General features: G+C 39.4%; 3 protein-coding genes across 4 annotated transcripts in view; 2 read left to right on the top strand and 1 right to left on the bottom strand.

Moving 5' to 3' along the window:
- Nucleotides 1-27,641, top strand: part of LOC126562569 (protein lifeguard 1-like) — a 400,503-nt gene that overhangs the window by 142,055 nt on the left and 230,807 nt on the right. The window lies entirely within an intron of this gene.
- Nucleotides 9,297-24,919, top strand: LOC126563079 (vesicle-associated membrane protein 2). 2 transcript variants are annotated; one of them, XM_050219692.1, is made up of 5 exons: nt 9,297-9,335; nt 18,825-18,963; nt 19,046-19,204; nt 19,517-19,568; nt 24,726-24,919. In XM_050219692.1, coding segments are annotated over exons 1-5 (540 nt in total). In that variant the 5' UTR covers nt 9,297-9,333; the 3' UTR covers nt 24,914-24,919. The 2 variants fall into 2 exon arrangements, with proteins under 2 accessions (XP_050075649.1, XP_050075648.1); XM_050219691.1 differs by lacking the exon at nt 9,297-9,335 and adding an exon at nt 16,802-16,856.
- On the bottom strand, nt 14,273-14,484 carry LOC126563455 (nuclear protein 1). Its single transcript, XM_050220100.1, has one exon. It carries the CDS (start codon nt 14,469-14,471, stop codon nt 14,283-14,285), a length of 189 nt encoding a protein of 62 aa, XP_050076057.1. The 5' UTR covers nt 14,472-14,484; the 3' UTR covers nt 14,273-14,282.

Below are 27,641 nucleotides of genomic sequence, written 5' to 3'. Positions count from 1 at the left end.
TGGAAATGGCAAACAAATGGCAATGGTTTTTTCACCGTGTGTTCAACGTATTGTGCAATTTGATGTCGAAAATTACCCATTAATCGTCTGATAGGAGAAACGTTGCCTCTTGGCAGTTGGTGGTATATTGTTAGTGAACACATATGCTACATCAGAAAACAGAAACCGATCAATGCAATAAACAAAAAGGGTAAAAGAAGCATTGAAAGGGGGTGAAAACACAAGGAATAAACGAAACATGAATGAGACCCTGACTTTCGAAGTATATAAAACGCAAAGCAAAGAAGAAAAAACACATTAAGTACATATGGTTGTGTCAAAACAAAACATAAAACTATTCATAATCGACAAAGATCGATCGATCGATCGAGCGTGAAGAGAGAGAGAGAGAGAAAGAAAGAAAGAGAGAGAGAGAGAGAGAGAGAGAGAGAGCGAAATGCGCAACTACAGGTCGGCAAAATGTAGCTTATTATCTTAACACTGATACATCGAGCACGCACCCCCCAAAAAAGGACACTGTCGCATAGTGTCTTGTTGGTGGGTAAAGAATCGTAAAAATCTTGTTTTAGCAGATTTAGCTCTCGTTTGAATCTTCCATTTAAAACTAGTTCATGAACAATAGTATAATTTGTACAACACATGCATCGAGAAAGTTAGAAACTACCGTTTTGGGTTTAAATCTTTTAAATTGTACCTTATCTTGATCATAACGAAATCATCCCTAACCTTTCACTGCGCCACTCCGAAGCAATACGTTGTCAACTACATCCAATGTGCTGTTTTACAACCATATACATAGATATATAGATATATACAACAAAGAAGCAAAACAAAACAAAAAAAAACTACATTAAGATGATCAAGCCTTCCATTACTGTTGGCGGTGTAGTAGGGGCAAAACCGAACAAAAAAAATACACGAACGAACGATTGAAAGGATTTAAATGGAATGATTGGAGTGATGGAAAAAAAACAAACTGAAGGAAACCTTAATATATAATAAGAGGCAACTATGAAAGATCTATATATAAAAAAGGGGTAATAACAACCCCCTCAAGTGTAAGGGCCATGGCCTTTTCTTAATTTTATTGTGTCTTCGTAGAGCATATATTGTAGAGAAGATACGGTGCGAAACTGCAAAAAAAAAAAAAAAGACGGGAGAAGGTAGACAGAAACGGCAGTTATGATTATTATGAACATTATTATGATTATTATTATTATTATTGCTATTAAAAGAGTAAACCAGAAAAAAAGAATATTGTGATAGATTTAAAAAATATATAAATGAATATATTATATTATATATACATACATACACTACCTACCGTGTACTGTACATTGCGTATAAGTAAAAGTATAAAAAAGACGCATGAAAAACGTAGCACTAAAAGAAGGAAGAAAGGCAAAACAAAATCTAAAACTGGTATATATACACAAGTAAAACGAAAAAAAACTATATATTACTATTGATAAAGAAAATACAAAACAAAACCCACACATACAGCAGCATACACGTAGCAAAGTAGGAAAAGAGGAAATGTGAGAATGGATAAGAGAGCAAACTAAACTATCGATTGGACGTAAAAAAAAACACACAAACATTTTACTTCCTCTAATTATGAAGCCGTGAATGACAGAGTCGAATGTAACGTGTATAACAGCACAGGCTCAAGCCTCTGTCAACAACTACAACATGCTCTTTATACCTATTATATACATAGAAATATATACACAGTCACAAAAACACACAACTACACAAACAACAGTATAAAGCAGAGGAAAAAAGTGGTTAAGCAAGAAGCCAAGAAAAGAAAACAAAACACATAGTAACGTATCGTCGATGCAACAGTGCTAGGAATAAAGAAAACCACAACACAAAGTGATGAAACTCTGCCAGGTGTTGGAAAAACGAAAACAAAACACGTGACACTTTTCAAACAAATATTTCCCAAAACTCTTGCTCTCTCTCTCTCTCTCTCTCTCTATCTATAGATATACTCCCAGACGGATAATAACAGCACAAACAGAGATAAACATAGCAAAATATTGAAGAAAAAAAAAACACAAAATGAGAGAAACAGATGAATGCAAAAGTGCTGTCAATGTGATACTGCGTTGAATGCTACCACTTACTTAGTTTTATGTGTTTTGTGCGCCATTATGGTGGCCTGGAAGTTTACTTTATTTTCCCATAGATTTTGGAGATTTATTTTCGTCAGGCATTAATCGTTTTTCATTGGAAGATTATTTTTAATTTTTTTATAAATCAATACTTGTTTGTCTTTTTATTGTTAAATTAAGAACAACACTAACAACACATCAATTAATGCAAGAAAAAAAACTACAATTGTACATCCAACACGATCACAAAAGCAAACAAACAAACAACATCCAGACAATTTATATCAATTATTCAATGAAGCCAAAAGCACAAGTAACGCTAGACTTGATAGCGAACGGCGGCAATTATTGCTCCGGTGCAGTAATAAAGCAATTACTGCTTCCGGTGGTAAACGATCTTACCGGAAGCGGAAGATTTTAACGTGAGCAATTAAACCAATGCAATTACTTCATATTAACCCCCGCAAAATCCCTTCCCCATCTTCTACCGTTGTGTATCCTTCTGTGCAGTCGATCTGTGAAGAAACAACTCTGAAATCAATCTTTAGTAGTGTGAACAAAACAAAAGTAGAAAAATACAACCAAATATCAACTTACACAGATGGGGGGGAACCCAACACAATGAGCAACAAAGAAGAACAAAACCAGAGAAGGAGAAATGAAAGAAGGTAATAGAAACGGGTGGGCAAACTCTATGGCATAATCAATCAAAATTTCTTAGTTTTTTTCTACAATCTTAGCAATTTCGCATACGCATCAACTAATTAGATCTGAATTCTTAGCTATTATTTGTCTTGTACCCTGTGAGTGTGCAAGCTAAGGCAATATTTAAAGAAAACACTTAAACAGTTACACGAAAACTAAACGTTAACCAGGATATGTTGCTCTTGCTTAAGTACCAGCTCTTGAACATGTTTTGCTTACTTGCAGTAAGCAATGTCACGCAAAGTTTATTTTATATACTTCCCTTTATTGTTGATACGTGAAAATTTTTTTTATTTTTGAAATGTTTAAAAATGTGGTTTTATTTAAATTTTAGTTCCATTAATTGTTTTTGGTTTAGTTTTGTTTTGGTTGACTTTTCCACGATACGATAGCAAGAGCAGACATAACTGTATACTAAAGCAAATCTTTATAGTACACGAAACATCAACACTACTCTAAAATAGTAACTAACGCTCTCTATACTCTGCACACTGTAAGGCTCTTTTAATCTAAACTTAAACAAAAAAAAACTGATGCTACTACACAAAACAATAGCAGCAAAGCAATGCAACTAGAACAAAACAGATAGAAGGAACATTTAATAAACAAAACCAAAACGAATAACAAACAACGTTCACATAGAAAAAGAAGCAAGGCAAAACATAACGAAAACAACACTTAAACACACACACAACCAGGAATCGACACACTTAACTAAGAAAAGGGAAAACAAATCAAAACTATTCTACTGAAGCAAAACATTTTAAAAAGCATTAGAGAAAGGAGAAAGCAAAGAGAAAAGATGCATTTAAATAAGCGTTCAAATGGAACGAAACATGACAGTGGTGGAGCAGACATCACATAGCACAAACCACACCTCAGAATACACTCCCAAATCCCCAAACCTTAACCTGATTGTGGTGGAATGATACAAAACTCCATGTTTTACAGGCTTTTATTTAATCCGCATACTATCTTCCATACAATAAAAAACACACACACACAAATAGGCACACATACAAATGGAAAGAGGGTATGGAAAATTGACCTCTTGGAATGATGATAACGAAAGGTGCTATGCCGGAAGGACAGAAGGAAAATAAATGAATAATGCAACGAGCCAAGTGTAACCGACTAACACAAAACAAATATCAATGTTATCGCTCTCTCTCTATCTTCCATCTAATCCTTATCTTTCTATTGGTTTCCTTTTTTCCCTGTGTCAACAAACCAACCGAAACCCACATTTACAACATACAAAGAATAAAACAGAAAATATTTGTAACATTCATGTGTCGGCAAGAGTGTGGAAGAGGAAGAAACTGAAACTAAAAGTAAAGAAAACAAAACTCATTACATACACAAACACACAGACACACATAAAAAGGCTGTAATTTTAAGAGATAAAAACAAAAAAAAGTAGATGTCAAAAAAAGTAAACAAAACCCGATAGTAAAAACAAAGGAAACAGTCGAAGTCGTCGATCGGGGATCGTTAGTAAGCAAGCAAGGAAATACAATAAATGAAAATTATATATATATACTTATAGATAAATAAGTTAAGAAGTACTATTCAAGTGCAGTAAAACGGGGACAGAAAGACAGAAAGCAAATAAAATAAAACGACAACACAAAAAAACCTAATAAAAGTTTATTGAAAAGAAGTAACAAAAAAAAATAAAACAAGGCTAACTATGATCTATATAAACATATATATATATATATATATATATATATATATATATATATATATATATATATATATATATATATATATATATATATATATATATATATATATATATATATATATATATATATATATATACATTTATATATATATATACTTATACACACACATACACTCACAAACACATACAATATACAACACAATCAAATGTAACACAAAAAATACCACACACTACTCTGACTATTATTACACTTGGATAACTCGGAAGTGTTGTGTGGTGAGTGAAAAACGGTAACGGGCCGAGAAAAGTGATGTCAATGCTCCAGTACCCCAAACACCCCACCCTCATTCCTCTCCTTCGCTTATCACCTTCTTCTTCTTCTTTCTTCCTGAAAGTCCCTCGCACTTGTCACTCTGTCGATCGAAACGTTTCGTCTTAAGTGTATCAAAATCAAACAAAAAAACCTCACAAACACCCCCACTCGTCGTGCGACACTGGGTTGAGGTGATAACAAAGAAGAAAAAAAAGAATAACATACAAACAAACAAACCCTGCTTCTAATCGAATCTTGACAAAAACTAGATAGAAAGGTGTAAAAGGGTGTGCAAAAAAGGGCGAATGGGAAGGGGATATGAGGGGGTGTAGTGTAGGTACTAGGGTAGTGAGTGCTGTTGGAGAGGTGGGGAGCAGGAATCTATTGAACGGGCACCGAGGTTACAGCACCGATAGCACGTCAAGTCAAGTGTAATGTACGGTAGAATTGTAAGCGAGTGTGCCCGAGAGAAAGTCAAAAATAAAGTCTATACATCAAGTGAAAAGAAGATAAAACAGATGGGAGAAAATCATAAACCGTCGTTTGTTGTTGCCCTTTTTTTCGCGATTCTTTTACTGGAACCTTTTCCGGTTTCACTACTGAAGTACTGGGCGTCTCCATGTGTGGTAGTGTTTATGGAAATACTTTTCAAATGATTATGTTAAGTTTTCTTGTGTTGTTTCTCGTATAATTCTATCTCACTTTTTATGATTTACTGTCACTACAAACTGCTTATCATTTATCCAAATTTTAACATTATTTCGTTTTTTGCTTGCCTATGTTTATGGGCCATTTTTGTGTCTCAATACATCTATCCATCTACTCCGCTCACGATCTAGAGCTCCCGTTTACCAATCCAAATCCTCGGCATTTCTGGAAGATGCATCAACCTCAGTCAACCGGAGCCAGGTAAGTCAAATTCACACGATGATGCTATCACCGAACAACTTGTAGAGCACGTCGTTCTTTTTTATTTATATTACAGGGTTTAACTAGCCAATTCGGCACCGTCAAACTATTAACGGGCAACGTAAATGCTTATTCTGGCGTTGTAAACTCTCAATTGGGCATCGTCCATTCTATTCACGCGTCGTCGAGTTTGAAACCGTCGTTGTAAAGATTGAATTCATCCGCCTCTGGATTGTCGTCAGCAAATGGATTGTTTTCAAGCTCTCAAATCGGTGGCTCCGTTGTGTTTGCTTCATAAAGCTCTATCAAAATACGTTGGTTGTGTGATATGTAACTAATTATGTATTATATATGGTAATACACCAGAGGCGGACGAATTCAATCTTTACAACGACGGATCAAACTCGACGACGCGCGAATAGAATCGACGATGCCCAATTGAGAATTTACGACGCCAGAATAAGCATTTACGTTGCCCGTTAATAGATTGACGATGCCGAATTGGTTAGGTAAACCCTGTAAATGCTCTATGTAGTATCAACTTTGTCGTCCTGAATGACTTTTTAGATTTTAGAGTTTGTTAATGTTTATTTTTATCTCATTTTACACTACATTTACATTACATTTTACTTCTATAAATTTTGAACATGCATCAGTGTTCATATTACTAAAGTAATCAAAATTAGGACTTTCTCTTTGCTTATGACTGCGCTCAGCTTTCCCATTGTGTCCTGCTACTTAAAGAAAGCTCCTAACAGCTCACATGACACGTAACAGCAGAAAAAAGCCACCACGAAAAAAAGCTCCCAAAAGCTGTGAAACCTCAGTGTGGGGTAAAAGCTTTCCCATCCCAATACCCGTGCGTGTTTGTGTGCGTGTGTGAGTTGGTGTATTTTACCTCACCCATGAAGTAAAATGAACCGTTTTCCAAGAACTCATCTTCCCATTCATGACATCTGCCAAAGGTAAATCCCCCCCCCCCCCCCCCCGCCTTCCAAAACCGGTGAATAGAGGGCGCTCTTGCTTCATTGATAGAAGATATGCCACACAGTGGGCGGTTGGAAATTAGGGTTTTCGTCGATGGACCCGCTCTTCGTATGGCGTGAGCTTGAAAGGTATTCCAGCAAAGAGCAGCAGAACCATCAAGAACGCGTCTTGTGTGGGCATGCGCTGGAGTCCTGCTCGCACTCTCGCTCTCGCTCTCGAATGATCCTTACTCACAGTTTGAGAAGCAGCAGCTCTATGGTAGCTTTTCGTGGCAACCGCTTCGGACGCATCAAACGCCTTTTGGACGTCGTCTGGTCGAGTGGTTTAATAACGTGGTTTGCATTTCCCGCAGTGTATGTGTGAGTGTGTGTGCGCGTTTAGCCCCTCTGTCCCCTTCCGACGTGGTACGTGCGTGAGTGTGTGTGTTTGAGCGTGTGTGTAGGCAGTGTAAGTGTTACACCGTTTGCCTGCTGCCTGGATAATTATTTTAAAGCATTTTTTCTACTGATTCACATCAATTGACATGAAAGTGATATGAAAAAAGTTGGAACGCCTACTACAATCATGGTCACTTAGTGTAGCTAGCTTGTAGGGCCATTTGGTGTGCCGAAGGTGTGCCACCAGCATCACCCACACCATCCGTCAAAAATCGGAAGATACATCGATGGCCCCGATGTGGATGAACGCGGGGAGATGTGTTCTTTGGTGACCATCTGCCACTTCTCTACCCTTGCAAGTCATATGAATTTGCCATGGTTCCTTCGATCGAGCTCAAAAAAGAGAAAGGAATGAAAATTCGTCAGCGTAAAAAAAAACGACCAAAAACAGGACATGTGGGCTTATCACTAGGAAAAATATCAAGGACACCAAAGGATACCAAACCAAGCTGCTCGGCACCGTATACCGTATGCAAAGTGAATCCCCTGAGCCTTCTGTGAACTAAGAAACTAGAAAGAAAATCAATTTTTCATCTTTTCCGCTCGGTGGTTTAGGGTGGAAAACTAGCCCAACGAGCTAACGAGTGTCCATGATGTGTGTGCGTGCATGTGTGGGTTGGGAAGAGGTGAAACTATAACCATCTTTTCCATCAGCCAGCCAGCCTGTTCACGTGGCTCGCCGTTGCTTTCAACGGGAAAACTTTTTTCCCCCATTGTCGTGGTTGGCGTTTCGAGAGAAAGAGAAAGAATTCTCACATATCTTCACACACATCAAAACACACACAGCAAAGGAAAAACGAAAGAGAACATATGTGTGTGTGTGTGTGTGTGTGTGTGTGAGAGTGAAAGAGAGAGAGCGAGACAGACAGATGACTTTCTCGCACTAATATGTGAAGCTGTTTTTTACTCTTTCCTGTGAATGATTCACAAGGATTCAAAAATGCACACATACATACACACATACAATCATTTATCCGCATCGTCTACCCACACACACAAATGGTTCATTCACTGTACTTTTGGCATGATATCATTCAAGTACAAATTGCATACATATTACGTATATTTATTTATTTGTTTGAAAAAAATTTCCATTTTTCTTTGCCAAACTAAAATTGGTATCACTCTGATCAGTGTATCTTCAACTGCTTTGCGTAACTCGCCCATTTTTCCACCCGTTCGATGACATTTTTAATGAGTGAAGTTACGCCATCTCTCACGCACTTTGCTTCTCACGCATGTGAGCGGCTGCTACAACTCACGCTCATCTCATGTGTTCGTCTCACTATGGCGTTAACTACCAGGCAACTCCATCGTAGCATCGTTGTTCGGAATTAATAGAGAAAAGGATAAAAAGGAAACAACAAATAATCAGAAAAATTATTAAATCATGAAACAGATCAACCTGAAAGTAAAATAAGCTTTCAAAAGTGCTGTTTTGTAAAGTGGGGATATTTGTCACGGTTTTTTTCGGTTCGAGCTACTAGTTTTCTTCGCTCCCTTTTGTTCGTCTGTGTTTTGTGTTCTGTATACCTTCCAATGAATCATTTCTATCGAATTTTCTGTCCTTCACTCTTTGTTTTTCAAACACACACACGCACACATGGACACATACACATTTTGGTTGTGGTGTATTTCCTGCGCTTTCCATTGTCTTTTCGGAAGCGACAGTCACATTCAGGATTACATTTTTTCTACCATTTCGTCCTTCTTTCCAACTTACCATTTGAAATGTAGCAAAGCGTTCGCTAAAGTGAGTACTCTAAAGCAGGAAGTGCAATCAACAGTGTGAAAAAAAGCCAGAAGACGGCGACTGTAGGAAAGAATATTTCGTATCACAAGAGCTGGTGAAACTACAGTGCTGGAAAAGCCTTTCGAAGTGAGTGTGATACAAAAAGGGAAGTGAAAAAAGGTGTAAAGGAAAAACGTCAACGTGTTTGTGTGCGTGATCACGTGCGTGTTTGTGTGTTCGAGCGAACGTACGGTGTGTTGTAGATAAGGATAAAAAGGGCCCCTCTGATAAGCGGTTCGGAACTGCCTCAAACACCAAGCGGTACCTGCACTACACTGTAACTTCTGCACGCGTATCCTTCCAACCGATCACTGCAAGTTAGCTGAGCTAGCGCGAGGACAAACCGGACCGAGCGTGCTTAAAACCTAGCCTCAACAAAAATGTAAGTACACTGCTGATAAATTATCATGTATCAATTTTGTGACTGCCGGAGACGAAAATGTTCCCGTCGAACCTTATTCTTTACATATTTTTCATGATGTTATCAGTTAAGCCATTCAAACTATACCACATTTAAGTCATTAAAATTTTTGGGTTGTACTTAATTTTGGACAGCTAAGTGAAAGAGGTTCATCGCTGACCTGAACCTAATTTCAGAATTAGGTTTCTATTAAGAAAAAGTTTTGCATAGACAGACGATTGCTTGTACAAAAACCAACCGATCGATGGATTGTTACATGTGTATGCGTACGTAACACTGACGAGACACTGCAAGTGTAGTTGTGTATCCCACACGGTGGGAAAAGCTGTGTCCATTTCCTTTCTATTTCTCTAGCAATGATTTTTCGTTTTTCTTTTCTACTGACTCACATAACTGAGTTCCCCATGCACGCATATTCGTGCAGTAATATTTCTCTGCAAACAGATCTTTGCAGTGTGTGTGTGTGAGAGAGAGAGAGAGAGAGAGAGAGAGAGAAAAGGAGAGAGGGTCAAAAAAAGGACTCCCGTATTTCCGATGCGATTATAAGATCGCCACCGTTCTTCCCATTTGCCAATCGATAGTCACATGAATGTCCTTTTTGCTCTCGATAATTAAATAAACCTTTTATTTCGAGTTAGCGAACTATAAAACTAGGACAAAATTATCTTTTAAAGGATAACCCAAACAACGCCAAAATTATTTAATCATTTATATTGTATTTTCTGCAATGAAAAGAGAACAGTGCACGTGGCACTGCTGTTTGAACGGAAAGGAAACATCGAAGCATCCATTGCACCACCAACAAAGCAGCAACCGGAGAGCCATCTTGCACTTGTTCTTGTCTTATACAGACACGCACACACGTATGTAGACACTGAAATGCATTTGTTTTAGTGTGCGATTGTGCTTGCAGTAAGCGGATTCTTTCGGTGCAGGAGCGGGAGTTTGAAGTAACAACGAAGGGTAACCGACGATGCAGCATTTCTGCATCCTTCGGGAAAACTGGGGAGGCATGTGTTCTGGGAAATTAGAAAACAGTACAGTGAGAGGAGGGAGAGCGGGAGAGAGTGCTAGGAGAGAGAGAACGAGAAAAAAGGGGAAGAAAAGTTGGATGTCCTCAGAATGAGGTTTTGCTTGCAGTAGGACAAAACGTCACAAATTAAGGGGTGTTCTCTAGGCCGTTGTGCTACTTACAATGGCAGTTAATGACAGGTTCTGTTTTTTTTTATTCTTGCTTCAAAACACGCTCGATTTTTTTTCTGCTGTTTATTTTGTACAGGGCTTTCCGAGTATGTTTCTGCTTTCGTTTTCGTATTCATTTTATCATTTTTTTCAGTTTGTTTTAAAAGTTTTTCAAAATCCTCTTTGGTTTTTTGGTGAATTATAACTTCGTTTTGTTTTTTTTTCTTTTTCTTTATGGTATTCTTCCAAATTTTCTATTCTATTATTATTACAACTATTATTTCTGTTTCTATTTTCTAATGATGAATAGTTGTTATGTATTAATTCAGTTTTTTGTTATATATTTTTTGTATTTATTACTCTTTATCTTTGGCTCTTTGGCACTACAACCTCGCGAGGCGTAAGATTTTTATTTTTGTGTATCGGTAGACGGTTCGAATAGCATTCCTTATATGATTCTATCGTGTCAAATGCCGGAGTTGTTACCGTTTCTGGCACCAGATCATATGTTTATTTATTTGTTGCTATTCTCGCCGAACACACCCGGGATAAGGTGATCTTTTACGGTTTGGAGAAGGAAATGTCTCCTCACCAACGTATTTTTTTTATTATTACTTTAAATCTCAGCTCTTGATCTTTTCGTTGTTTCTAGCTAAGTTGTACCATCCATATTATGACTTAAAAGATTTATTCTATAAACCCTCAAGTTTGATAGTTTGCCCTCGATACGGTGGCGTATCGAGCCGGGATAAGTTTGACATCGATTCTGTCGTATGTGGTGTAATTCACCCGGTGATCAATTACAAAAAAAATCTTCGTCTTCTTCTTGCCTGAAAGACCTGCTGGCGCCTGCCGGCCATGTGATGTCTTATGAAAATTAGTTGGAACTAGTTACCACGTATTTGGTATTTTGATTTCCGATCCTCCCATGTGACCATCGATTCCGTTGTCCCCTCTAATACCGGATCGCCCCGAGTTTCAAAAATATTTCCGTTTATTATTAAATAAATTCACACTCAACAATCATGTTAATGGATGGGAAAGGTTTCTAAAATTATTCCAACCATACAGATACACGACACCGTTTCCGTGTGCGACATCACGTACGCACTCACGCCTTTAGGGTTTGATATGTGTGTGTGTCTAACTTTGTTTTCCTCTCGAACGGCACCAAATTGCTGACACGCTTGGGGTGATAATAGAGGATTAATACAAAACGAAAACGCTTGGCCTATTTACCACCCGGTGGATTTGTTGTTAATTCGATTGCATCACATTTTGTATTGAATTACAGACAGCGTGGCATTGAGTGTTCCAAAAATTGCACCATATGGTTTGTGTTTTTTTTTTTTTTGTTGCTTATCATTATACTTATCGTATCGTTCCGAACACAACACAATGATTGTACAAAGATCGAATGTACAAGAAAAGAGGAGAATTATCTAGAAAGAATAGAAGAACGAAGGCATGCATGCGTTACAACGACAGCGGTTTACTTCTGTTTACTCTACCATCCATGACTCACTGTGTCGGCTTGTGTTAAATGTTGCTCTATGCTGCATCTCTCTCTTTCGTTTGGACGTTTGATAAGCCAAATCTATTTCATCACGCTAATACAGTTGAAATTATGGATTTGATTGTGAAATATTCTTTACAAGCGAATATCGAAAATAAATCTGCATCATAGTTTTGCCACACCAATGTGTGCTTTCAATCAAACAGCAAAGTTTTTAAATTTTGTTTGTATAAACCTTGGTCAAAAGCTTGCATCGATCCGGCAAACGTCAAAAGCTTAAAGTGCGGCGCCGGATCGTAAATCGAGTCTTCGCATTGCAAACCCAAAGAAGAGGTGGATCCAATAGTCGAAGAAGCAGCACAGCCTGCTTTGTTTTGATTGTGTATTGTTGTTGTTAGCATCTTCCTTACAATTTAGTACTTTATTGCTTAGCTTTTGTATTCATCAAAACATTAAAAGGGGGAAGCAAAAAAAAAATAGGATGATACACAAGTTACACAAGGCCACATAAATACTACACAAACATTATCAAGCGATTGGATTGGATGATTAGAGGCAAAAATAGGGCACCCTTTCGGTAGCCCTGGGGAACAAGACCTGTCCAGGAGTTTCGATAACGTGTTATCAGAAAGCTGTAATCATCTGGAGCACATCTGGACCTCACAAATGCCCTTCTTTTCCCCACCGGCTGGAATCATGAGATGCAAGAAAACTCGTTTGTGTTGGCTTATTATTATTGCCGCGGCAGCCCAGCAGCAACTCTCGTTCGATAACTTTCATCTCACCTTTGTGCTGGTGGTGGAGTGGGTTTTCGATTTTCTTTGGGTCTCTTCGGGGCCACCCTACCCCACTCGGTGTTGATAAAGTGTGGTTGGAGCTGAAGTATTTCTGTTTTTCTTATTCCTTCCCATATTGCCGGCACATCGATCCGATCCGGACGCGGGATGTTGACGCGCAATACGATCTACACCGGCGCGCATGTTATCGCGCCGGCTTTTTTTGGTGTGTACGGCCAACAAACAGTGGAAAGAGAACACGAAAAGAGTGATAAGAAGACACGCATCGAAAACCAAAACAAGAAACGCAAAATACACCCGGCATAAATGTGTTGTTTTGGGGGGGGGGTCGTGTTGGGTTGGGTTGTTTAGCCCCGGCCACGGTCGGTTCGATTACGCGGCCGTTGTTTACATTATTTTGCTCGTAAAGCGCCTCGCAAGAACGCAACGGAAAACGCAAGCCGAGAAAGACAACAACGAGAGGGCAGTAAAAATAAAGCTAAGACGCAGTATGGTAGCAATGGCTCAGGTATTTGTACTTATAAAGTCAAGGATAGAGAAGTTGGGGGAAGTCTTTAAAAAAGGGTAGATAGAGAGGGGGTGTGGGTGGCGCGTGTTCCAACACTCACACCCCAAGGGAAGAACAAGAGGCATAGAGAACGGGAAAGCAACAGATGGTTTCCGAGCAGTGTGTCATCTCCCTGAAACCGTTGTTCAAAAGAAGAAGGCAGAAACCAACTTACGATAAGAATTATCATTTATTTATTTTTAATAGTACATAACTTGCAGCTAATAATTGATCACACACAAGGTACAGATTAATGTTACGCATAAAACAAATGTTGGAGCAGGTTTGGCCACCTTTTTTTTACCAACACATCCTCACCGCGCGGTGCGTGCATATAGACAAACACACACACACACACACGCAGAAAGGGTGGCGGCTTTGGCCTTCTTTAAAAACTAAGACATAAGGACGACTACATACGAGCATAAACTCCCATCATGGCACCGACGACACACCACTGGCGAAGGTTCTCCAAAGAACAGGGGAGGCCGAGGGGGGTGTTCTGTCTTCTCGCGTCTCTCATCCTTCCATCCCTTGCGCAGCTCACTGCACCACCAACAACAACCGATGTATGTTGCACAGGGTCATTCTCTATTGCGTATCGGTATTTGCTGGGTTCCGTAACAACGACGACGGGCAGGCAGCCGCGCGCACGCGTTGATGATGCTTTAGGAGTGCGACAGCAGACAGCAAGAGGACGAGAGTGGACAAGCAAAAATAGCAGAACTGACACACGGATCTGATGGATGCACCAAAGGAAGGCGGGGTGGGTGATGGGTGTCACGAATGGAGCCAGGCGCCCGTACGCACTCGCGAGATCTCCCTTTCTCGGTCTCGTAGCTCTCTCGTGGGGGGTGCGCTGCTGACTACTTCGGGGTCGACTTCTTGTTCTGTTCCGTGTTTTTCAGCTTGGTCACTATCTTGCGCGAATGGCCGCTCGGATCGTAGTGGTTGGTATGGTCGCTGGCCTCCTTCTTGCTTCGCTGCTTGCCACTGTGCCCCGAGTGGATGTGCTTCTCCATCTCGAAATCGTACTTGTCGTAATCGTCCGACATGTTATTTTCGCTTTGCTTTATTTCTTCTAGATGGAGACGATGGGACACACAAACCGACAGTGGCTTTTGTTTCCTTTTTCCTGCCTTTTTTTTAAATAACTTCCTTTTCAAACACGCACGAGGATCTCAAGGAGGTAGAGTAGAAGGGGTTGTAGTAGGAACACTGAGTGAGAGTTTGTTCGCTGGCTTTCGACTCGATGGAGACGCGCACGTCCGCACTGTTTGGTTGCTGGTGAAAAACTCGTTCTTTTGTTTGGCCTGCAGGCCCTTTTTATAAGGTGGTGTGCGTGCGTGCCCTTATCACTACTACCACGCTCTCGGAGAGAATAACATCGATATCAGCTCTCATGCACGTTTTGGTGAGCACATTTCGCAGCTGATATTGAAGCGTTTTTGTGGGAATTTACTTCTGCCATTATTCTTTCATTGATACTTCTACTCAAATTTCTATCCAGTGTAGCGATTAAAATGGGCTTTAGATAAAATAATCGCTACGAATTCTATTGCCTCGTTGTGCTGTATTGTGGACGGCGCTGTACGCTGTGCGCAGGTGTGTTGGTATTGCAGCAACACCACTACAAACACATATGTGCCCTGTTGCCACTGCCGCTGTTTTTTCCTTCAACAACAAAGCAAGCGATTGTACGAGACAGCTGGCTGGTTTGTCGACTCTCTCTTTCTTGTGCATTCTCACGCACTCGAGCCCTTTATCTCTCTTGCTTGGAAGCAGTCCTCCTCTCTCACTCAATTGTTCGAAAGATGTAGTGATGGACAAAATGCTGATCGTGGAGCGATTGAGCGATGTAAGAGGCTCGAACCAAAATTTCGAGAATTTACTAGAGCATACTAAACGTTTCTAACAGTTAATATAAAATTGTTTAAAAGATCGCAGAATTTTGTTTGTTGTGATATGTTTTAGAAGCTAGTTTATGAATCCATCAAAAACACTTCGTTTTAATTGTTTTCAAATATGAATCAGTACCAAGTTAGTAGCCGTAATTAAGTAATACCGGTCTTTTATACAGAAGGAATGGGTATCGTATGCCATTGCTATAGTTCGGCCCGTACTACTCGCAGGATTTTTAAATGAAATCGCTTCTGGTGCTAAAGTTTATGGAATAATATTTTTTAAGTATAAGTGACTATGAGCAGATCGGATCAAACAAGTAGGTGTAAGTGGTTACAGTAGCTATAAAATATTGTGTCTTCAACAACCACATTCGGTGAAAATTCGGAAACTTCCTAAGAGTTATTTAAAAAAAAAATCGTACAAAACCAATCTGATTCCAAAAAAATCGTACTGTCTCTATGCCTCTCCTACTGTAGAAAATGTCCATCGACTAATGACCGCAATTGGAGAATTGCTGTTGTATTAGAAAGTCGAATGATCAAAACAAAAATAGCCATCAGGTTTCGTTGAATAGGTCAATTTTACTGAATTAGTGATGAACCTAGGTAGCCGCCAAAATAAACCACAAAAAAGTCCGAAATATATGCTTCTGCCGATGGCTTTCGTAATCGGAAGCACCATCGCACAAACAGATGCAATGTAAATATCGATTTTCGCGCTACCCCGCTTCTTGCACCTCGTCGGGATATCCTGACGCGCATTGCGCTTCTCGTGACGTACGTACATCAATGTACCGTGTCCATACGAGCCGTTTGTAGGGCTTGTGGCAGCAAAATGGGATGGAACGGAATGGTTTTATCAACGCTTACGTAGACAGTAAGTCCTCAGTTGTTTCAAACGTTGACACTTGTGACAAAGGGACGGAAATGAGACGTTGGAGACGATTACTGTGGTAGCTAGCCGTAGTGAACAAAAAAAAAAAATCGAACGCCCATATAGCCTGCCGCCTTGCAGACGAGACAACCACGGACACAGCATATCGTCAATGTCAGCTGCAGTGGGTACGAATCCGAGAGCAACTCCACAAATAGGACCCAGCTGTGACAATAAATGGTACGGGCGGTCGTCATATCCTTTGTGTGGAAATCCAAACATTCTGTTGGACGATTTTCTACTTTAGAAAGGCCATCATCGTTGAGTCATGTTTGATTTGATGCTGAATCACCATCATGCGCTCATTGGCTTTAGAAAGCCCGATTGTTATCATTTTAAAATGTTTCATAGATTATTCATACTAAGCCAATTGCTACCAGACTACATCATGCTATGCCTTGATTAACAAGTAGCTATTTCTGATACTTACTTAAACTGTTCTCTCACTCAATAAAAACTTTCCACAAAACTCACGGAACTCATAAATCCTGGTAACTTCGAATACAAAACCAAACAAAAATACAAAACGGCCACAACAACAACAACTACTACTACAACACACAATAACACATGAAACAGATGAGTGGAGAACAGCAAGCAGAGTAAGTGAAAGTTGTTAACTTCACAGCAACAACGGTAGAGGAAGTTTTGCATGAAGCAGTCAACACTTTACGGTTTACTATAAAAAAAAACATTTAAGCTTTACGTTTCCTTTGCCAAAGATCAAGCTTTTGAAACAAATATTTGCTTTTATTTGAATTTACAGCGCCATTTGTTTTGCTGATACTTTTGCTTTTACTTTAACTGTTAATTTTATTCCGCAATTCGCATGATTTTGTTTGAATTTCTACATCATATTATCCAAAACAATATCTTGAATGTGTCAGGTAAATAACGAGCATATCTCCCAAGGAAAAAAAAATAGCATCCTTGAAAAAGGTGTTTACATTGATAGCACATGATGAGGGTGTGTTTGATTTACTCATTATCATCGATAAGCGATACAGAACAGCAAAAAAAACCTGTGTATTGGTTTTATGAACCGATTCGCTTCCCAATCAGATTCGTAAAGGGTGATTTTCTCTTCACGCAAACCAATTTGGAACACCCCACGAAGGAACTTCCCGGTTTCGTCGTCCAATGCGAAAAATAGGCCATTCGTATGCCAAGGAACTCCCGCCTGGTTGCTTTCCTCACGTGGTACTCGTTTCTGTAAGTGTGTGTGTGCGTTTTTTTTTCTTCCCTGAACCAAATTCCGTTCGTCCGATCGTGCTTGGGGCGCTCCCGTGGAATCGGCACCGGAGATTGTTGGTATTGGAGCTTTTCGGAAGCGCATGCGCGTACCTTCAAAACGTATCTATTGATTTCCTTGCATTATTATTCACACATATTCACAAACACACACTTATCTGTTTTGGCTTGCTAAAAGGGGATAACCCGTGTGGGAAAGCAGGTGAGATTTTTCGGACGGAAATCGACCAGTTCGGTATGCAAATGAGCAAAATAATAGCCAAAGTCTTGCATCGATTGCTGAATGATCGGTATATTAATAGCACGGTAGGGGTAGGGGGTTGCAGGAAACATAAAAAAGGCTCTAGCGGAAATGTGAACGGATTTCCTGGCACACGGAAAAACAGTGAGCATGAAGCATGGAGCTAACAGGAATAGAGTTCGTTCTATGCCGCTTTTTCTTCGTCATTTGATGTCTAGCGAACCCTGCATTGATATTATTTTAAATTAACTCAATGTTGATCTCTTCATCGTGATGTTGTAGACAGGCCGAGCATCGTAAGTTTTTTTTTAAGCTGACAGATGATAAGTATTTAAGGAATACTGGCCTGGCCGTCATTACGAAATAATAAAAAAAGATGAAAAGTATCTTAGTAGCCATGTGGTACAGAAATGTTACGTGACATCTGTTGAGTGTAAACATAGCCGGCAAATGCTGCTCGAGATACGGGAAGTAATTACTGAACCCCAGTGCCTTACAAAAAGCATATAACAAGACAAAAAGCGTTGAAGATTACAAAACAACTACCGGAAAGGTCTTGTAATTCGATTAGTTTCCGAAACGACACTCCGACACAGCACATTGTACACAGGATTTAGTTACTCGAGGGTTACTCACAACAGCACACACAAATGCAACAAGGTAATGTACACAAACATTTGTTTTTCGTTTCGTTTCAATTTAGCATTTCTATTACAAAATACATAAAAAAAACAAGCTTTTCCAGTGCTCTGCTGCTGTCATTAAGCCAGCTCGATCGGAAGCTCGATTAGGAAACCAAAGTATTCTAAAGTTCTTAATTTTGGAAACATTCTTCACATTTTGCTATTGAGTTACAGTTAGTGAGCCGTTAAAAATGTTCTAACAAAAGCTAAACAAAAACACACAGGTGGATGCGAAACAAGGAAGTAAGGAAGTATCGCCGCATTTAATTAAAGATTCTGTTCCTATAGCTGTTACTGGTTTAGGACCATTGTCACAAGGAGCAAACCATTTTTTTCTAACACTATTCTTCTGCATTTCTTCTTTCCTTGCTCACTTGAACTACACGCTACCAAAGGTCGGCCCCAGATGGTCTTGCACCGGGTGCAGCGGCGGGAGGAGAGCCGGGAGCGGATGGAATCGTCGGTGGACCACGGACGCCCCAGCAGATTGCGGCACAGAAGCGACTGCAGCAAACCCAGGCACAGGTGGATGAGGTGAGTGTGGGGAATGGGTGATTGGTTAGAATCGGAGTCTAAACAGTTGAGAGACTAACCGTCTGCTTCGTCCCATTTGTAGGTTGTGGATATCATGAAGACGAACGTCGAGAAGGTGTTGGAAAGAGATCAAAAGCTGTCAGAACTGGACGATCGAGCCGATGCGCTGCAGCAGGGTGCATCGCAGTTTGAACAGCAAGCCGGCAAACTGAAGAGGAAATTCTGGCTACAGAACCTAAAAGTGAGTGTCGTATTAATGCCAGACTAAGGCTGAAATAAGAGAGAATCGGGTTAGACAGGAAGCAGTGACATTGTCTCACGCACCTCGATCAAGTCTTGCGCCAGGTTGGGTCACTCGATTCGTGATGTTCTCATGTTCGTTCGATGCGTGTTTATACGCCACGTGACAAGGAGGTTTTGGGAAGTTATTTTCGTTGGGGATGGCAATTCGTTGTTGGAGATATCCAAATGGGCTGTTTTAAGCTAGACTTGAATTCGTTTCTCGTGTATACGCTTTTGCTAACGTCGTTATGTTTTTTTTATTACTTTTTAGATGATGATAATAATGGGCGTTATTGGTCTGGTCATACTCGCTATTATTGTAGGTAAGTAAATGGGTCAGCTGAAAACAATAATAGAATTTGCAACGTAATGCAATTGCGAGTGAACAAAATCATATAAAAAATTTGGAACTATGTTTCCTCCTATACATCACAACTAATGAAGAAATTATTTGTATAAGTAAAAAGAGCTTCAACGTGATGCATCTTCAATCCGATTACTAAATCAATCGTTTTTATTTCGTCTTTTGTATTTGTTTTCCAATCATCAGCAAATTACATGTAAAACAGAGAAGCGAGCACTAAAATAGTCACACTTATCCATTGATCCATATACTAAAACAAACAACAACAAAAAAAACCCCATTGACCAGTAGAGTAGCGATATACTACAATTGTGACAAATGAAAATGTCACCTTAAACTCATTGCGGATGGAGAGCGAAAATGGGGAAAATCCAATATCATAAAATTTCCTAATAACTGGGAAATTGCGAACACAACTGAGCTCGTGGTGATAGCAAATCGCTTATTATAATAATCTCACCACTCAACGTTAATCCTTATGGCTACGAAGGAACAAGGCAGCTAATAAGAGAGAGAAATATCGTAGAGAAACTCACAAGAAACAGATGATAAAATATGAAACCAGTGATGAAAAAACGTGCACCCGGTTGCATTGTTGCTCCTCGTTAGGGATCGTACGAGGGAACCAGGTTTGCAATACTGTTGTGTTTGTATTCACTGTCTAATGTGCGGATATTTACTTGTGATCTATCTCGTATCCTATGCTTAGTGTTGTTTGCCGTTTTTTTATTATTATTTTGAATCTTTTCCGAGCTTACTTATGTATGCAAATCCAGACACTATGTTAGCGGGCAATCGTGCGCGACTTTGTGGACCTTTTTTTAAACCTGGCTCTGTGAACAATCGTGATCTTTATTTTCACTCATCTATTTTGAACTTATGAATCAAGCATTAAAGACTGATAAAGAATGGGAAGCTTTTGATAGAGATATTCCAAGGCCAGAAGACCCACATTGGTCCAGTCCTAGGCTTAGAAAATTGATCACAAAATTGAGAAATTACTCGATTTCAAAGTGTCTGAATTTCCGTTTGAAGCAGCTGTAGCTCGTCGTGTGTTTTTAAGATGTTGTGATGCAATGTATTCTCTCCCTCGGAGAGTGAATAGATACATCAATGTAAATCTGCCTTAGTTGTGCTGATTGATTGGCTTACATTTATACATGGTACAATTGCTTTGCAAATAAAGTCCTTTTGCGAACAAGGGTTTTTTTAGTACACCACGCAGATTGAACAGATAAAACCACCCTCTTCAACAAAAACCTTGTTTATACGTACTTTATGCGTGCGTACGCCTGTTTTATTCTCCATTACCTCAACTAGTTTTCAGCAATACTCTTCAACGTTTGAAGCAACTCCAGAATCCAGTAAAAGTCACCACCCGTTTAGTGTGGGAAGCTTGCACCGGAACCAAATGCTCGTGTTTCTGATATATTTTTGTCTCTCTTTTTCTCTCTTTTCATTCTTACTACTCCATCACCATTCACCATTTGCAGCAAGAAATTAAACACCGCCAATTGCAGAAAGCAGGGCGAAACCCCAAAATCGAAACCGATCAAACCAATATAAATATATATCCAGTATATCAAGCTCGGCCCAACCACAAACAAAAATCCATCATCCCCTGGTATTGTCATCTCGATCGTACGAATGTTAGTCGTCGTTCAGCCCACACTTAAAGCAAACCACCATATATGCCATCATCTATTAGCCAAACGCAAATATCTTCGTCTATCTTATGTGTGGTGCATTGTGTGAGAACGCGAAGCTATTCTGTTTTTGCCACATTCGATCCCTTCTTCTACAAAGCCTTTCATTTTCCCCTCCCCGTTAAATGGGCATCCCAAACATAAAAGCCTTTGGAGATAGTAATCACACACATGACGACGGATGGTGTGCATTTGACGTTATCGGGGTCCGTTGGGCGAACGTGTAACGGACAGTCATTCATAACCACTAAAATAATGCCATCGTGTTAATACCTTAAGTGCGTTGTGTGAGTTGATAGTTAAGTCAGCTAAGTGGATATAAGCGCAAAAAGAAAACCAATTCCCTTCCCTAGTTTGGCCCACAAGGAAGGTGAGAAGATGGAAGATGAAGAAGAAAAACCGAAAGCTTCTACTAACAAAAGCTACTACTAGTCACCATCAACGATCACAACGTTCTTCGCGTTCACGAACATCGTTTAAGCTCTCCAGTTGAATACTCTTCAAATCAACCCCGCGCTCGCTATTCGTCCTTTCGTTGCTGCTGTCCTTTCTTTCGATCACACTTCCACCACTGCGGTCTGTCCTTCGCTCACTCGCGTTCTGATCTCCTTCGAAACTGAACTTCATTACCGTGAGTGGGTCGTCGCCTGTTTCAACTGATCAGCGTCATCTGTGTCAAAACGTTACGCCAAAATTGCAAAGCAGAAAAGAAAAGATCCCACAAGCGAATGAAAAATCCTCATGCTTTAAAACGAAAAATTGCAGACCTAAAACCGCCGTATCGCAATCGCCCCACAGAGGCCACCATTTTTGGGTGAGAAAAATTTGACTTGTTCGTGTAGTTTATCCACACCAAAGAAACACCACCTTCAACCCTCTGCTAAACTTAAACGAACGTAAAGCTAGTGTGTAAAACTGTCAGGTGTTTGCGTGCTCGGCTCTGTCTACACTGTGGCTGCGTATTTGTGCCTAACCCTGTGGTTCTATACCAGTTTCCCTGTAGAGTATGTGTTTGTGTAGTGTACTAGTTTGCTTTTCGTATTGACCTGCCTCTCCCGATCAGTAGTAGGAGAAGTGTTGCACCTGATTTGTTACGCACTGTACGATGTTACTTAGCGAAAACAGTAATCATATCACTTGTACTTTCAATCGGTAGAGTAGTGCCAAGTTACTGATCGTGGGGAAGCAAGGATACTAATATTATTTGAAGAAATTAAACATTCCATAAACAAAATTATTAGATGATTTTTTTCCGATGTTATTTAAATTACTTTAATGATCAGTTTGATTGGTTTTTTTTTGTTGAGCTTTTAGAAGCATAGATTGCATAGAAACAGTTGAATTGACGATAAATGGCCCAAATTAACCACTTGTTTCCAAACTGAAGTATACTTAGTTATTTAAAGAACTGTTTGCACTTAGTACTTGAGCCGAAATAGAATAGATTTACGCAACAAGCATGCTAGATAAGTGGAGCTATATAAACTATTCTTTTACTACTACGCTTTGTCTTTGTGTATGCATGATGGCGTAGGCAGGGAACACTCTAGGTTCCTAAATGATCAGGCAACTATTGGGAATAATTGCTGACGAGGATTATTGATTTCACTCGTACAATTTACACCTTACCCGGTGGTAAAGGATGATTCAAAATTTCACAAATTCCAACTAAACACTAGACTCAAAATTTTACACCACAAAATTCGCAATTTGGCAAACAAGCGTGAGACAAAAGTTACTCTACAATTAGTACTATAGAAGGATTTTGTTTGTGCTAATATTTAATCAATCTTTCTCGCTATATTTTTCTCTTTTTATAGGATTTTTGTCTATCCTTTACATATGTTTATCCTTCTTCTATTTTTTTATCTTTTTATTCTTTTTTTCTTTTTATTTTGTCTCTTTTTACCATTACTATACTACTTCTTTGCCTTTCATCCTTTTTAACAAACAAATAATACAAGATAGAATCACAGCTCACGTAACACATACTCACCGCAGTGCTGTACAGCATATAGAACGTACTGAAACAAACAACAACAAAAGAGAAACCCTTTCAACTGGCTTACAGAATATACTAACAGCAATACAAGCGTGACACAGCGATGACAGATCGAAGAGAAAAAAAAAGTTCCTACATACACGTCTCAGTCACTACTTCATCCATCACTCAAAACAACGAACATACATCCCAATCTCCGTAAGGGGGTCGTTTTTTACGCCCCGAGCTCTGGCTGACACTACTAACCTAACGTCTTTCAAAGTCGTCCGTCCTCTGCAAACATCTTTCCTGTTGTCTTACTCTGATTTTCTATCACTTTTACAAACACACATATGGTGTCTCATACTTTCACTCTTCAAATTTTCCGGTGTCGGCGTAATTCACTTGTGTAGACGTTTCTCCATACTCTTAGTAGTATCTGTTATACTATTATACACACATACAGGGCTGCAAAGGGTGTAGGATTCAATGCAAATGTACAAATGTTCTGTTAAATGTTCGCAGTGCATACGAAACGTATTAGTGTGTGTGTGTGTATATATGTGCGTGTGTGTCTATGTGGGGTAGGGGTGAGTTTTTGAAGCGGGGCGAAAGGTTAAACCACACCACACCTATGTACAGTACATGAAGTTAACTCTAATAGATGCCGAAATGATGCTCTGCAAAGTGATGTAGCATGAAGCAACTGGAAAGTAGATACTGATCGCCAAGAGAAAAAGTAGTAAAAGTAACGTAAATTTTGTTTCCGGACAGCGTCATCTAGCGTAAAATTTGGCCTCGATATCGCACTTTCCAGCTTGTTTTAGCTGCTTGCTTTTGGGGCAGAACTTTTCTGCTTCGGGTTTCGAGTATGTAAATTGATATTAAACATACAAATCAGCTATATGCAAACTCGTTTATTATGCTTGTGTGGGTCTGTGCGTAGTTGGCAGACAGGCTCTTCTTAGTGCCATCCTTGTAAGTGTGCGTGCGTTTGTGTGCGTGTGTATGGGTATGTGGATGTATGTATGAATGTTATTAGCAATTCCTTTAAAACTTCTCCTTTATCCTCTTCCTTACTTTCCTTCGGGCTTGTCAAAATGTCTCAAAATGTCTCGTAAATCTTAGTAAGATTCAAACAAATGTATCATCCGGCAATCCTAAATTTCTGTTAGTCAACCCATTCCTTGTTGAAAGTAAAAAAGCACCCAAAACTCTTCCCCTAATCCGTTGTATTCCACCAACAAGCTTCCCCTATTCCCGTACTGTATGCTCTGTAGTGATTCTCTATCTCTTTCGTTGCCACAACGCAGCGCCCCCGAAAGCGCATCTTTGTTATCTACCACTATCAACCGAAAACTAGATATCCGCCGTATCCTTACTAATTGCGATAATTCTTCGTTCTTCTTCGCCACCCTATTTCCCGCAGCGAAATTCATGCCGGCAGATCAACCGCAGCAACCGATGATGATGATGGGCGGCCAACCGATGCAACAGATACCGATGCAGCAGATGCCGGCCGCACCACCGGCCCAACCCGCAGCCCCGGCCGCCCTGGTACAGGACGTTTCAGCCCTGCTAACTGGCGGTGGTGGATCACAGCTGATCAAGAACTAAGCGCGAGCAGGAAATGCAAGATGCTACCAACTACACTAACTGGTGGTGAACTGGTTGTTGCTACTAGGGCAGGGGGAGTCGGAAGGTGATGATCAGAAAGGAGAAGTGAACCAAAAAAAAAAAAGGAATCCAAAAGCTAGATTACTACAAATTCTCTATACCACACACACTCACATTACATCCATTACATCGTCGTCATAGGAGAAATAGCAGGAAAAAGGAAAAAAAAAGAAGGAAGATAAAAAGATCTTTCGGAGTGTAAGAAAAAATCTCAAAAAAGCATCTCAAAAGAGGTTAAAAAGAGGAAAGAAAAGGTACTACATACATTGCTAACGCATTTAAGTGAGATACTTCCAGTACGTATGAAAAAACAAAGCAAAATAAGACAAAACAACAAACACTTAGATACGGATAGTAGACACTTAACCTGCAAATAAGTAAAGTTAATGAGCAAAACAGAATGACAGGCAATCGAATATGAGCGGGAGAGAGAGAGGGAGAGAGAAAGAGAGAGAGAGAGAGAGAGAGAAAGAGAGAAAGAGAGAGAGTGTTTTGTGTTGTTGTTTTTATTCGAGCTTTGAACTCGTTGTTCTAAACGATACGAGCGCTCGATGTTCGTTTCGAATTTGAATCCAGATTGGACAGCATTCTTGGATAACTTTCACTCTACTAACGCCACAGAAAAAAGGAAAATCGAAAGGAAATAGATAAAAAATTCGTACGCACATACACGCTCTCCGTTAGATGGTTTTTAGTTGCGGATTGGAATTTTAATCATCTTAACGAAAATTAAACATTGAATAAAAGGGAAAAGGGCGCCATTTGCAGAAGTTTGTTATGTTAGTGCAGTTGGTTTAAATTAAATTTGACAAAAAAAAAAGACAAAACCAAACACAAGAAATTCATAACATCTTCACAGTCATAATGTTACATGTTTAAAATTTTAGTAAAAAAAAAAATACACAATCGAGGTAAAGTAGGGAAAGCGAAAAAGAAAGAGCGATGAAATGAGTAGCCGAACAAAGCTGGAATGCAGTTCTAATGGTGGTGTAGTGAATGGAAAACTGCGCGAGAAAACACTTTTCCTTCACCATTTTACAATTTAATTAATATTCATTATTGTTGCAGTTGTTGCTGTGTCGTTCGAACGAATACTATCGTGAAAGAAAGGCGCAAGCAAATGGAGCGGGTTATGGGGTGGGTCAGGTACACACAGTAATCCTTCCCCATTAATCCGCTCCTCCCGATTTCCTTCTTCCCAAATGCCCCAGTGTTTGCTACTCAGCATCCAGCCAACGAAAATGTTTCGCGTTTCACGAAAGTGACAGCCGGATAGAGACGTTAGCATGTCTGTTCTATAATGCTGCATAACAAACAAAGGAAGCAACAAGCAACGAAAAACAAAACCAAAAAGAAATAATGAAAAAAAAACATACATACCAAATTATGTCAGCTATAACTTAAAAAAAAACCCACTTAAAATATTGCAAACAATAAACGGAATTATTTCACCAAGAACCGGGAAACATTCGTGTGTGGAGTTGGTGGTGGTTGGTAGATGGGTAGATGGGTGGTAATGCAGAACATCCTATCCCATCCGCTGCCTGAAGATAACAGGAAAAAAGGGGGAAAACTAAACACTCAGAATGCTCCCTCTTTTTTAAAAAATGGCTTCCACATTGGGGCTTGTTGTGTTGTGTGATCTGAGAAATTACGAGCAAGTTTGCGAAAAAATGGGTAAGGAAAAACAACAAAACTACGCACCATTACACAACATTTTATGTTTTTTTGGTTTGGTTTTTTGCTTGTATGATTCGTTTGTTTGTAGAAATGATATGATGCTTCCTAGTGGTTCGCGTTGTGCATTGTTATTTTTGTTTGGCGAAACGAGCAAAACATAACATCTCACAGACACACACAACTGTAGAACAGAACGATCATTAAGCGATAGTTACGATAATTCGTAAAACGATATTCGTAAAAAAAAAAACTCGTCACCGATTAATAACAAATTGGTAGTATGTTGTGCATTTGGGAAACGGAAGGAAGGAGAAGAAAATTAATAACAGAAAACACAACAAACAAACATCACACTCTAGGCTGGATAGAAAATAAAACGAGTGGTATAAGAAGCAGAAGAAAAAAAAACAATACGATAAAATAAAATACCTAAATCTAACAACAGAAAAGCAAACACCCACAAATACAAACACACAAGGAGGGAAGTTTGGAAGAAAATAATTATAAAACATAGCGTTTAATAGCTTAAGAAATAAAATCGAAAAATGAACATTAGCGGACGAAAAAGCAGAAAACAACACAGAACAGCAAAAATCTGACCAGTATAAAGGCACAGAACAACAAATCAATCAACTCAACGATGTGAAAATAGTGCAAGTAAAAATACTAATACTTTCTTCTTCATTTTCCATTTACACAGCACACACAGAACACAAAACCAAAACCCCAAAAAAAAAAACTAAAATCAAATTTAACTAGAGAAAGAAAAAGAACAAAAGAAAAAGCAACAAGAGTAGGTTAAAAACGATTCGAAAACACAATCACATTACACTGACTGTGTGTGAGCGAGTGAAGCAAGCAGATAAACGGATGCAAAAATAGTAGCAAATGGAGAAGAAAATACCATCTTGAATAATACACTTTACTACCTAACTCTCACACCAACAACACGGACAGTTTGCACGCATTAGTTTCACGTTGTACGTGC

Source organism: Anopheles maculipalpis, chromosome 3RL, assembly GCF_943734695.1.
Source record: "Anopheles maculipalpis chromosome 3RL, idAnoMacuDA_375_x, whole genome shotgun sequence".
NCBI lineage: Eukaryota > Metazoa > Arthropoda > Insecta > Diptera > Culicidae > Anopheles > Anopheles maculipalpis.
Note: the sequence above shows the minus strand (reverse complement) of the source record. Positions and strands in the feature narration are given on the sequence as shown.

Bases quoted from the DNA above. Each gene is read 5' to 3' on its own strand.
- LOC126563455 (XM_050220100.1), bottom strand. From the start codon at position 14,471: ATGTCGGACGATTACGACAAGTACGATTTCGAGATGGAGAAGCACATC.
- LOC126563079 (XM_050219691.1), top strand. From the start codon at position 16,825: ATGAAACAGATGAGTGGAGAACAGCAAGCAGA. The intron at 16,857-18,824 runs GTAAGTGAAAGT...ACGCTACCAAAG, and splicing joins AGTGGAGAACAGCAAGCAGA to GTCGGCCCCAGATGGTCTTG. The intron at 19,569-24,725 runs GTAAGTAAATGG...TATTTCCCGCAG, and splicing joins CATACTCGCTATTATTGTAG to CGAAATTCATGCCGGCAGAT.